General features: G+C 28.7%; 1 protein-coding gene across 1 annotated transcript; it reads left to right on the forward strand.

The window, feature by feature from the left end:
• LOC109360146 (myb-related protein 305-like) lies at window positions 11,246-12,737 on the forward strand. The gene is made up of 3 exons (XM_019604877.1): window positions 11,246-11,407; window positions 11,900-12,029; window positions 12,112-12,737. The coding sequence occupies exons 1-3, from the start codon at window positions 11,266-11,268 to the stop codon at window positions 12,605-12,607; spliced, it is 768 nt and encodes a 255-aa protein (XP_019460422.1). The 5' UTR covers window positions 11,246-11,265; the 3' UTR covers window positions 12,608-12,737.

The raw sequence follows: 13,534 nt of genomic DNA on the forward strand, positions 1-13,534 counted from the left end.
TATTTGTTGTGTGAGACTCCTTGTAATCCATGATACTACCATGTCATTGCATCTCTCCTATATGTCATATTCTGGATTGGATGGACTTGGTCCCTTGATTGCTCCATTTACAAACTTGAACTTGTTTTTCGAGGACAATGCTCTCCTCATGGCTCTGCTCCATGAGTAGTAGTTGTTGTCATCCAATGGTGGTGTTGCTAAGATAACTCCTAGATTCTCCCCTAGATGAAGGTAGAAGGGGTTTTGCTGAAGATCGTTGTTGTTTTTGTTTATCTGCAAGTCTTGTTCTGGTCTTGCATCTGGTTGTTTTGCCATTGCTGCTTGAGAGTCTTTTTCTTTTCTTGGCCAAATTCTTGGCCTTAGCAGGAGCCTTGATCAAATTTCTTGACCAAGGAGTGGAGAGGCACTTTGGCCTATGCAGAGTGTAATCAGAACCTTTGAGTAGATGGCTCTTGATACCATATAGCGAAATGTAAACTAAATAATGCTTGTATATTTTCTTATTGAATTGAGGCATAGAAAGTCTTGCTTTACACTACAAGATAAGGTTGCTTAAGCAATAAGATACCCTTGAAACTAATTTACCTAACTTTTGAACTAACTATCACATTATGATAATATACCTAATTAACTAACTCTATTAAATTTGCTCATGTAAAACGTGCTAAATACAAAAGACTTTGGCCAGATATGTTGGATTTGTTTTTGGGATCAAGTTATGGGCATGGCCCTTGGCCTTGTTCCTTGGTCACTTGGCATGAGTCATGATCTTGGCCTTGTTCCTTTGTTGCTTGGTGTGAGCCAGGTGCATCAGGTCTAGTAATTCCTCGGTTATTTTTCTTGCCAATGCTTGTGTAGACGGGTTGCTTGAGTTCCAAGTTATGCTTATTATCCAATAAATACATCAATTATACATCCGTTAAATAAAAGATTGGAATAAAATCAAATCATTGAAAAGGATGGGAGGTAAACCTAATACATAAATAATCCAAACTAAGAATGAAGGAGCATATATTTCCCCACTTCATTGTAAACAACGTTCAGATATATGTTGCTCCTTCAGTCATTCTATGATTCTATCTCCTTTATTTATTTCGGTTAATTCAAAGTTGCTCAATATCTTTATATCCTTAGTCGTTTTATATCCCTTTTCCAGAATAATTTCTATATAATATAGAATCCCCAGATAGAGAAACACACACATCATATAACTTCACTTTTGTAAGCTAGCTTGCCTTTACAATATTTACATTGATATATTCGTAAAACATAAGGTTGCTGATGCATAAGGTTGGATAGGTTAAATAGAAAAATAATATCCTCACATTTTTTCCAACATTACTGTTTATACTTTACACCTAGTCTTATAATTAATCATTCATAGAAAACTTTTGCTTTTGTAAATACTAATAATCTATAGATGAATCAAATTACCCAAAAAAAATCCAATTTAATAACATTCCCTCATATACACGACTCTTGTTGTAAAGATCTACTTTTCAAGTTACCAAAAAAGATATCAACTTCACCCAAAAAAAAAATACGGAAAGAATCTAGTTCTGATAATTTCCCATTAATTCAAGCAAATCGTGTTAGATACAATATGTAATTAAGATCTTGAATCACTTCTACTCTTATCTATTTATCTATTTAATAAACTAAAGGGTCGTTAGTTATTGGCTTCATGCACTTAGTGACAAACCAACTCAAAACGCAGATATCATGTTCAAATCAAGTGGATTTTGTTGTGGTATATTCATGAAACAATCAGGTTTGAACTGTATCCAAATGATGAATTAACAATCTTCCAAAAAATCTTGTCACAAAAAACAATATCAAAGATCAAAGTTCAAAGTTAAATGGATGTGTCGAAGTTTCACATTAAGAAATGGATTCTAGAAACCATAGGCATGCCACAACATAATCTATATCATATTAAACAATTAAGTGTCCCACAACAATTAAAAAACAATCCTAATCTATGATGAAAAGACACCCAAAATGAACAAAATATTATGCATACAAAAAAGTGTTGGATAGACAAGAAATCACATGTAATCCTCTCTTTCACCTTTTTTTAAGTGCACATAATCACAGATATGCTTGCTTAGCTGTTAAACAAAGTGTTTTAGTAGTACAAGTATATATTAGGGTGAAATGTATACATTCATAGTGTAAGATTTTTATAAACTAACAGTCTATTATCTACTATTCATTTTTAATCATCATTTACTATTAAAAAAAGTAATACAAATGAATAATAAATGATATGTATGTAAATATTTAATAAAGCACAATATTATATTCTATATATTATGGCATTTACTTTATCATCAGGATCAAACAACGTACCACAATATTGTATTCTATGTATTAACTGTATGTATATGAAGGCTTACTAGGGTTAGAGGCTTCAGGGAATAACTCATGGGATTTCACAACTCAGAGAGTGCTTATCGTATTTAGAGATTATCCACCAACAAAATTTTTATCACATCAACAATGAAATTCATACTGACACTCTTTTATAATATGTGAAAATTAAATCATTCCTTAATCATCTATATTAATATCAATCTATATTAAAGATACTTTAGAGGTTATTTTTGGAAAATGATTGTTAGTTAAGAGCAGTGGCGGAACATGTAAAGGGCAGCTGAATTTTTAATTTTTAATTTATTAAAATAATGTTTTTTACCTCTTTACCTATAGCAATATATCATATGTTGTTTCATGTGTCATTAGTTATGGTTGAGTATTTAATTATTAAACTCTTAAATTATAAAAAGTGATACATATAATGACATATTTTTTGGAAAAGCAGATGTACTTCATTTCCTCCACTTAAATGACGTCTTTATGGAAATACACATTTATAGATTATAAATAAATATAGTATAACATGTTTTATCCTTCAAAAAATTATACATAATTGATAAAAAAAATTCTTACATGTGTAGATGTTGATGTTACTTATAATAATATGATTTCATTTAAGTTAGTAACTATTTTATATTTGATGAAAGATATTATGTATGTATTGATAATATATACACCAATAATGCTTATAATTTATTTAATATTTATAAGATATGTATTGTTGTCAAAAATCTATTATATGAATTTCAAGGAGCAACAAAAGATTAGTTTGAGATATCAATTTCAAAATTTTGTTGTCCTGTCATTAGTCATTTAAGTTTGAAAAATTCTCAATCATAACAAAAACAAATTCTCAATCACAACAAAAACAAATTCTCAATCATACGTCGTTAGTCATATATTGTTTCGTCTTATTTTAGCTATTATGGTTTGGTTATTACATAAATATCATTTTCAGCAACAAAAGTAACCAAACAAAATTATGTAGTAAGATAGAAGATAAATTTCTTGTAAATTATATAGTAATTTATATTGAAAAGGAAATAACTGAAAATTTTATCATATATGATCCTTCATATTCATCGTTACTCAATTAATTTTAGTAATAAAATTGTAGTTAAATATTGTTGTCCCCTCTAAAATTTAGATCAAGATCCGCCACTGGTTAGGAGGTTAGGAATTAGCTAGTTAGGTTTGTGTTAGTTGCTTGTTTTACAAGTTTTCTTTATCCTTTTTCTCTTGTATAAATAAGTCACATTAACCCACTTTTTCATTCAATTCAATATTGAGAATATTATCCATTCAAGATTCAATTTGTTCATTCAATTCATATTCATTCAATGAATGGTTTTCTCATTCTTTCTTGTTTTACCAAGATTGTTCATAGCTCCTACCATTTTAACATGATATCAGAGTAATAATTATTGTTTTGATGGCTTACGCTTATACTTCTCGTTAGCAGCCTCATCTTTAGCATCACTTCTTTTAGAATCAATATAGAGTTCTTGTGTAGCACCAGTAGGAGCTTGCATTGTGTGATTAGATCCTGAATTCATTCTCATAGTTCCAATTTTTCTGTTGTTTAAAGAAGTAGGTATACATTCATCACATTCTTTCTTGATGTGGTTAATTTATTTTTCTTGAATATGCTTAATTGCAAGAGATTTCATCTTGAAACAAAAGTTTCTTGTTTCTTATCCTTTCACCTTTGAATCCAATATAGTGTTTCAAGGGTAGTGGTTATAGGTTACTTGTTAGCATGGAATTTGTGATTGCTGGTAGAGTTATTTGATAAAATTGTACGCAATAGGAGGTTATTAGATTTACATGGAAGTTGTTTTTGGATGGTGAGCAGTAATCCTAGTTCTTGAAAGATAATATTGTATATTTGATGTGTTATTTTGTTGCAAAAACATGATTACATATGTTCTAAGAGGTCTACAAAGAAAGAATTAAACAAAGAAGGCTCCCAGTTTGTGATGTTCCATGCATGTGCACCGGATCCTGAAGAGTCTAGTGTGGAATTTGTGAAGGTTCTTTTGGAGATGTTTGTTTGTGATGTTAATCCCCTATTACTAAGATGAGTGTTGTTGCATATCTTGCTAGTTACTTGTCACGTGCAAAGTTTCTCTTAACTGCACTGATTGCTAGCATCTTAAAAAAGTTTGGTAGATTGGTGAATTGACTATTGCAACTCACATGTGTTTGATATAAACACGCTAGCACATCAACTTTTATATTCTGGGTGTCATGACGTTTTATGTTTTAGTCAGAAATCATTGATGGACATTAATACTCTATTTTTTTTACTCCTCTCGTAAACACATGACATTATTATAGTGTGTTTTCACATCATTGAAGTTGCATATTATGATTAATATTCCCATCCATTTTTTTCTTCTCTCTTTCATCATCAATGGTTGGTTCGCTTCTGTCCATGGTGGTTAAGCTCAAATATAACTTCTGTCATGGATGGTTAAACATTATATAGTTAGCTTCTATCCATTGTGGTTAATCAAAAATATAGTTTTTGTCATGGATGGTTACACGTTTGATGATATAGCTTCTGCCATAGGTGGTTAAACGTTGTTACTGCTTCAAATTAATTCCAAGCTGTGAGTTAAAAATGTTCACTCACCAGCTTGCAGGGATATTAAAGATTTAGAGGTTATTTTTGGAAGATGATTGTTGGTTAAGAGGTTAGAATTAGCTAGTTAGATTTGTGTCAGTTGATTATTATACAAGCTTTCTTTTTCTTCTTTTCTCTTGTATAAATAAGTCATATTGGCTCACTTTTTCATTCAATTCAATAATGAGAATATTATTCATTCAAGATTTAATTCATTCATTCAATTCATATTCATTCAATGAATGATTTTCTCATTTTTTTCTTGTTTTACCAAGATTGTTCATAGTTCCTACCATTTTAACAATGTACAAATTAAATCCTTCATTAATCATCTATATTAAATCAATCTATTTGCTTAAAGAGTTATAGATTAGTTTTTTATCATGCACTCTCTCACTAACTAAAAATCTCAAAGAGTTCTAACGATGTAACTGAAGACACGCTAGAAGAGTCAATCTATCTATTAACTATATAAGAAACAAATGTTCTCCCACATCATCATTGGACATGTGTCATGCTCTCCTCATTCTTTTCCCTCCAAAGAAGGTCTATATCTTATCATGTTCTCTAGTACATTGTATTAATCTTTTATATTTTCTTTAAAACAAGGGCATGGTATCTCTACTATTCTCTTCACTTACATTCCACTTTTTCATTTCATGCTCCTCTTCATTTTCATTTCATTTTTCCATTTTATTATCTTAGTGTGGCTTCGTTATTGTCTTTCTCTTCTAATAATCCATTTTAAAGTGTATTTTCATTGATGTATTGTTTATTTTGTATATTTGTTCTTATTTTATAATTTTGTTCCTTAAATTGATTTTTCATTGATTTTTTTGTTTATTTTGTTTGTTGTTCTTATTGAAAATGCTATTTTTTGTTTATTTTTTCATTAATTTCTTTATTTTATAGATTCTTTCTCATTGATTTCATTATTTCGTAGATTTGTTCTTCCAACGATCATCTTCGTTAACATCTTATTTACAAGGGTCGCAACCTCAAGGACGATCAAACTTTCACTTACGATATTGTATTTGTTTGTTTTTTGTTGTTATTAATCTATATATCTCCTCATCTTTATCATGTCCTTATATTATTCTCTCTTCATTTGCAGTTTGGTTCTTCTTTGAAGCATCTCCACAAGTTAGTTTTATCTCTATATAAATCTCTTATTTTGTTTATACATATTTTTATTCAAATGAATTACTATTTTTATTGCTTGTTTCTTCATGTTTCATAAACACCTCAAGGATAAAGTTTTTGTCTCATTGTCCTAAAAAGTGGTATGCGGTTGTTCATGTATGGTAAGCTAATCATATTCGTTTACCTTTAATTCCTGGTTCAGGTAAAAACAAAACTTTTTATTAACCGATTAAAATAGAATATGAGTACAACTTTTTTGCATGTTATATTTTTATTGAATTCATTAACCATTACATATGTTATATATTTATTAAAATAAATAGTACCATGATTTTTGCTAATTTCTATGTCAAATTGCTTCACAAAATTTGCATTTACTTGAACCACTGAAAAATACATCAACTTAATTGAAAAGTTTAAGAAGATAAAAATGTAACGTAACATAATTGATAATGTTGTGTAATAAATAATTTGTTATTCTCATAAAAAAAGGTTTGAGCCACTTTGAGGGGACGTTGCTTTTGGAAAAAGCAAGGAAAATGAATCATATGTTGCAATTTGGGATTTAAGACTTTCTTTTTTAACTTTCAATTCAAAAGAAATAATCATTCTATTTATCACTCATAATGTATAATTCAACACTCTATTTGTTTTATCTTTTTCCCTTTACTTTAATAGTTAGTGTTACTCATAATGTATAGTCATTCTACTTATCACTCATAATGTATATTAATTAGAAGAAAAGTTGATAGTTTACAAATGCTTCATTTCCTAGAATTAAGGAATTGAGAGCATTAATTATGATGATTTAGTTTCTACCTTAAAATTATGTATTTAGTAAATGAAATATGTATTAATTACACATTTAAATAAATTTTAAAATGTTGTTAGTTAATATTATTTATTTGTTTTATGTGTCATTTATCATTCATTGCAGATCATTAAAATACTATGATGTAAAAATTATATGGATGAAGACATATATCATGACAATAATACAATTTCAAAATATTATATAAACTATTAGTAATGGTACATAATTGCTAGCACAAAAAATATAATAATATTGATCTATATTAGTTAGAGTTATATTATTTATTTTTCTTTACGGTTCTCATAACTATGTCATTTTCTACCTAATGATATATAGATTTGTTAATTTTAATAACCTAATAGTTGTCATAGTTCAAAGTATTTATCCAAATTTACAAGATCACTAAAAATGAAGAGTTTTTATAAGCAAGGACAATACTATTGATAAAAAAGAATACAACAGTTCTGATTTTATTTATATGTGTAATGCTAATAAGAGCCAAACATTCAACCTATTAACTCATCAAGTTTTAAACTCCTTTACAATTTTTGGTCTTCCAAATCATAAAATCAAATTCTTCCACATTATGATATTATGTATATTTGTCAGGTTAAACAATGAATGATATTGAATTTTAAAGGATATATAAATTTCAAAATAATTTGTTTTGAAGTTCTTCCTTATACTTAAAAAGATAATGCACATGTAATATGTATGTTCTTAACCATACGATAAAAAATATTGTTCCGTATAAATGCACATATAACTTGTTAGTTCATTCGGTAAATCTCTCTTCACACTTATTTTGTATTCACAAAAATTGAATTTGAGAATTTTTTAGAAAGCCAACGTGCTCCCTACGTTCAAATTAATAGGCATCTGTAAAATTATTAGGTCGTGGGAATTTTATATTAGTTCATTTTTTCTAGATTGTAGGATATAAGAGAAACACATAGTAGAAAGGTATAAGAAAAATAGTAAAATATTAATGTATAAAACAATTGACAGATAACTTTAATTAAATTCATTACTACAGTTTGATATTCAAGATAAACTTGGCAGGTGATTAAGATAACAAATGAAAGACCTTAATGCTTAAAACCAACGCTTGGGGATGTTAAGAAAATTATTATGTTTTTTAAAGAAAAATAATTTCCTAAAATGACCTTAATATTGTAAAGTAAGTATTTATCCACTTTTAATCGTTAAAGTGGGTTGAAATCTTAATATATTTTCACTAATTTAAGTATAAATATACTCTTATCAATTTTATAATCAGATCACCTCACTTTAAAGAAATTAAACATTGTCCTATCTTTATGACTTGACTATGAATAACTGCCATAATTAGACTTACATCAAAGATCATGCCTATCAAAACATTATCTTTTATATGCCCAAGCATAAACTCGTCTAGCTTCTTATTAAAGATCAAAGAATGTAAACTTTTAAATTAATTTATTTTTAATGTTGGTCCACTGAATTAACGATAAGAGGTTGAAAAAGGAAATAAAATATTTAAAATTTAAATATATGACTTCTTAATGTATTAAATACATAATTTTGATTTATTTCATTTATCAGCTCTTATCCTCAGCCCTTAGGACTTGTGTTAAGAAAACCGTTAAAAAAACGGTTGTATGACATTTCATATAAACTTATCATATTTGTCTATAATTGCTAAATTATGTGATACAATTTAAAAAAATTGTGTAAAGAATATTTAAATATTAATTTTCTTATAATTAATAATGCATAATTAACTTTTACTTAAAATTATTATATTATATAATAATATATTTATATGGTGTAATCTATTTTGAAAAAATATATATCATTTTAAAACATCTCTTAATTTTAATTAATAATTTTAACATTTTTATAACTTATTTTAGTAATGTCTAAATTTATTTATTTAGTTAGTTACTAGGCGAACTAATCCTTGTCCAGACTAACATAACCAAAATATCTTGTAAAATCATAATAATGATGGTAATGTGTTGATTTTGTATTATTAAGGGTATTTATTTACGTTTTTGGATAAATAATTAATTCATTTTAGGGTATGTGACTGCTCAATCTAATAAACGTTGTTCCTAAAAATTGAACTATTGACATTTTGTTCATCATAAGAATGATGCGGTACATTATACCATTAGTTTAACATTTTGTTAGTATAATGAAAATAATGTATTACTTATTACAATGATACGTGGATACGTATGGATTAGTTTCCAATTACTCATGTATCCAAAAAAGAAAAAATATATTATGTTGAATTGGAGCAAAATAAACCCATTGCACCTTTGCTAATAATTATACTAAATTGATTAATTTATAATTACACCTTCGATTGTTTATTATAAACATGGAAGATTTCATGCCTCCACAGTCCACAAAGCCAACATCTTTCCAAAAATATAATTAAAAATCGACACCTGTCTCTAGATGTTGTTCTACATCATCATAACGAGATTAATAAATTCTCCAAATACCCAAAATGGTATCTTCAAACTATTATATTTTAATGAATCTAACATACATTTCATTTGTAGGATCATCTCCATCTACTTTTTACACTAAGTTCTAAGGATAAAAATATCATTATAAATATAAATAAAAGGATATATTTATCATTTCATTTTATTTTTACATTATTTTATGATATTTTCCTCTTCATTACTGAAGAAAAGTCTAACTCAGATTTCATGTATTGATCCCTAAGCAAATCCAACATCTGGGGTATGTTTATTGGTGATGTTGTAATTTTCAGTTCTAAAAGTTCCCACCACCCATAATATTTTATGTGCTACCCTTGGATTATGCTTCTTAACTGGTAATTTTTGTGTACAGATGCACCACCTAGTTCACACGTGTCCTCACGTAACAAGATCTTTCTCTTTTCTTTTCTCACTTTAGAATCAAACAAATGGTCCAGGATTTACAAAGTATGTCTACAAACATGTTCCGTAAATTAAAATATGTCATATTAATTAAAAAATTAAACATTAATTATTTTTTCTGTTTTGTTTCATTGTAATTGGTGTGGGAGAGACTTTGGGACAACATATCATTATTCCAAACAAATATGATGTTGCTTTGTTTTTAACCCTTAGTAAAACTTAAACATGTCACCAAATAGCTTAGCATACTCTTGAATTTTCTAATATGACATTGTGTTAAAAATAGAATGGCATTTCATGATTGACAAATTCAATCTTCCAAGATTTTGTTGGCGAGGAAGCAGATTATGCTTACAGCTTGGGCTTATCACATGGTAGTGCCAACATCAACCAGATATAAGTAATAGAGGGTAAGTGTATTCTAGTGAAGTTGCAATTGATAACAAAGCATGCTTCTTCAGTTATTAAGAGTACCTAGCTAAAAATGTGTGAATTATTAGTTAGCCTACATATTTATTTGACAAAATAAGCTTGTAGTTGTTTTGATGGCATGATATTTCTAGAAAATCCTTATGTTTATAAGCATAAATATATTTGAAAAGTCTTTTATCTAACTTATTTCTTATAATCCTCTAAGGCTCTAACTATTAGTTATTGGTTAATCAACTATTTTATGAAAAAAGTTAGATTATCAAATGTCAGTCATGACTTTTCAACCTTCAACGTCTATTTTGACATGTGTTTCTTTCTAAATCCTTAAGAGGGAAACTATAATTTATCCAAATAGGATTGCATGAAAGTAATGTAAAATTCTTTTATATTTATTTTATATATCAATTAAAGTGTAAACTATAGGGAGTTTGAATTTAGACCCTTGTATTTTATATTCCAGTGTCTTCTTTAATACCGGACCATCTAATACTCGATGATATATTTTTAACAATTCAAACTTTAATTATTTTTTAATAAAGTAAATATTAAAATCTCCAAAATCATTTTATCTCATATTTCAATGTTGGAGAGTCCATTACCAGATAATATATCAACCCCATTTTTACAACTAAGAGATTAATGGGGTACAATTCTCAATCTGAATTGTACATTATGTACATCTAACATAAGTCTTATTTATTTACTCTCTGTGTTTATCTTTTTATCAACAACTTTACACGTACCTTAAACAGTAATATGAAAGTTCTTTAAAAAAATGGATAGCGATAGTAACAAAATGACGCTATTGATTGACTAATAAATCAAGTTGGGACATAGCTTCAGGTATAAATATGCAACAAACACCACATACAAGTCACCACTACAGAACTTAGAAAACAAACTTTACCTAGCTAAAGAAGCCAACTTATATATAAGCCATTTTTGCATGTATTAGGGAAGTATATATGGAAGGAAACATGGGTTGGGAAATAATAGAAGAAATGGGTTGGAGAAAGGGACCTTGGACTTCTGAAGAGGACATGTTGCTCATTGATTATGTCAAACAACATGGTGAAGGTAGATGGAATTCTGTTGCTAGGTTTACAGGTACTAACTAAGTTTTACACTCATTTTTGCTTCTTAATTTCCAACATAGTTTTATACTCTATAGTTTATACCATAGTTCATTATCAATTGACTTTCACATTAGAAGTGACATCACAACTATAATTGTCTATCCTTCTTCCATGTGATGTTATTGATAATTCTTAACTCTTTTCTGTCTCACTCTTAGGAGTAAAAGGAAAAAAAGAATTCATATCCAGTATTGGAGAGAATTTTGTTCCTATGATTAGTTATTTAATCTTTCTTATTTTTCCTTAAGTTTTTGTAAAATTTTCTTAGAGGGTGAGAATCGAAGCAACAATAATAAGGTTGTTTATCTTGTGATCAAGAGGTTATAGATTCAAATACTAGAAACAACTAATTCATTTATGAGATTAAAACTATATACATTTACCTTCCCAAACATCACTAGCTGAGAGTCTCGTGGATCGGGCTGTAAAAATTTGTGGTAATGTGTTAATATTATTGTAACAGGACTGCAAAGAAATGGGAAGAGCTGCAGATTGAGATGGGTGAATTACCTGAGACCAGACCTCAAGAGGGGTCAGATAACACCACAAGAAGAGAGCATAATTCTAGAGCTGCATGCTAGGTGGGGAAACAGGTAATTAAAATTTGAATTCCACTCTCTTAAACTTGCATGTTTACTACATAAGGCCTTGACTGATAAATCATAAACTTTCCAGGTGGTCAGCAATTGCAAGAAGCTTGCCAGGAAGAACTGATAATGAGATAAAGAATTACTGGAGAACTCATTTCAAGAAAAAGGCTAGAAATCCCTCTGATGCTGCTGAAAAGGCGAAAAATCGCCTCTTGAAGAAGCAGCTATTTCAACAACAACAGCAGTTGAAGCAGCATCAGGTTCAACAGCAGCAGCAACAACAACTGCAATTCAACTTGGACATGAAAGGGATCATGAACTTGCTTGATGAAAATGACCACATGGCACCTTCTATATCTCAAGAGACACAAGAAATAGTGAGCATGTACCCAAATACAACAACATATGAGGAGGGCTATTTCTACTCTATGCACAATGGAAATATATTTGCACCAACTTCTTCAAATGATGAAACTTTGTGGGATGGGCTTTGGAACTTGGATGATGTTCTTAACAATTTTAGTGCAGCTAGTGCTACAAGAAAAATCACTATGCACAATTTAGTTGCTCCTTATTGTTAAAGTTTGTGTTAATGTTGAATTCTACTTAGAAGCATGGTGCACCATATTAAATTGGACTTAGGATTAATTGTTGCATAAGGTGTGGACTTAGGGTAGCAACTAGAAAGTGATATTCTGAAGTAGAGTCATTGTGTAAAGACTTCAACGAAATTGTAACCCCCTATGATTCTCCAATGTTTGCTCTTTCTCATGCAATTGCCTGAAACGAAATCAGAGTGCAAGTAGAAGCTTAATAATATAATTGAAGCTCAATAATAAGTAAGTCTTTCCCACATGATATTATAATGTTCCATTCTAAATTATATTTAGAAACAAATCATTACTATTTAATATGTACCCCAATACACTTTGTTTTACTTGGAGATTAACAAAAGTATGGGATTCCAAAACTTGTCTCATCCTCCCTAGTCCTATTTATTTACTCTCTTTACCAAATTCTTAATATTCATTTGTTCAGTGTTATAAGGAATGAATGAAATGAAGAGACTTTAAAATTATATCACAAATATATTTATAATTCCCAAACATTTCTATTCCATCAGTTATCCTACTAAAACTAACTAATAAAACATCCTTAAAGAACTAATTAAATATGAGAAAAAATGTATATACGTACAATATGAGTTTTATATATTGTTATTGTACTATCAAATTCATCATGTTTAATTATTATTTACTTTTCAAAAAATTATACAAATAAATAGTATATGATATATTAAATATATCTAAATAATTACGTATAAATATTACATTTATTAAATATTCCGGCTGATTTGGGTGGGATAAGGGGGAAATGATGTCATTACATCATAAAAAAATGTCTTTCCAAGCATAGATTATGACACTTTTGGTGCAAGGAGAACTCTATATCGAGCTCTTTGTGACATCTTTTTATCATCATATTGAAATATTCGTTTCATTTATTTA

Source organism: Lupinus angustifolius, chromosome LG11 (genome assembly GCF_001865875.1).
Source record: "Lupinus angustifolius cultivar Tanjil chromosome LG11, LupAngTanjil_v1.0, whole genome shotgun sequence".
NCBI classification, from domain to species: Eukaryota; Viridiplantae; Streptophyta; class Magnoliopsida; order Fabales; family Fabaceae; genus Lupinus; species Lupinus angustifolius.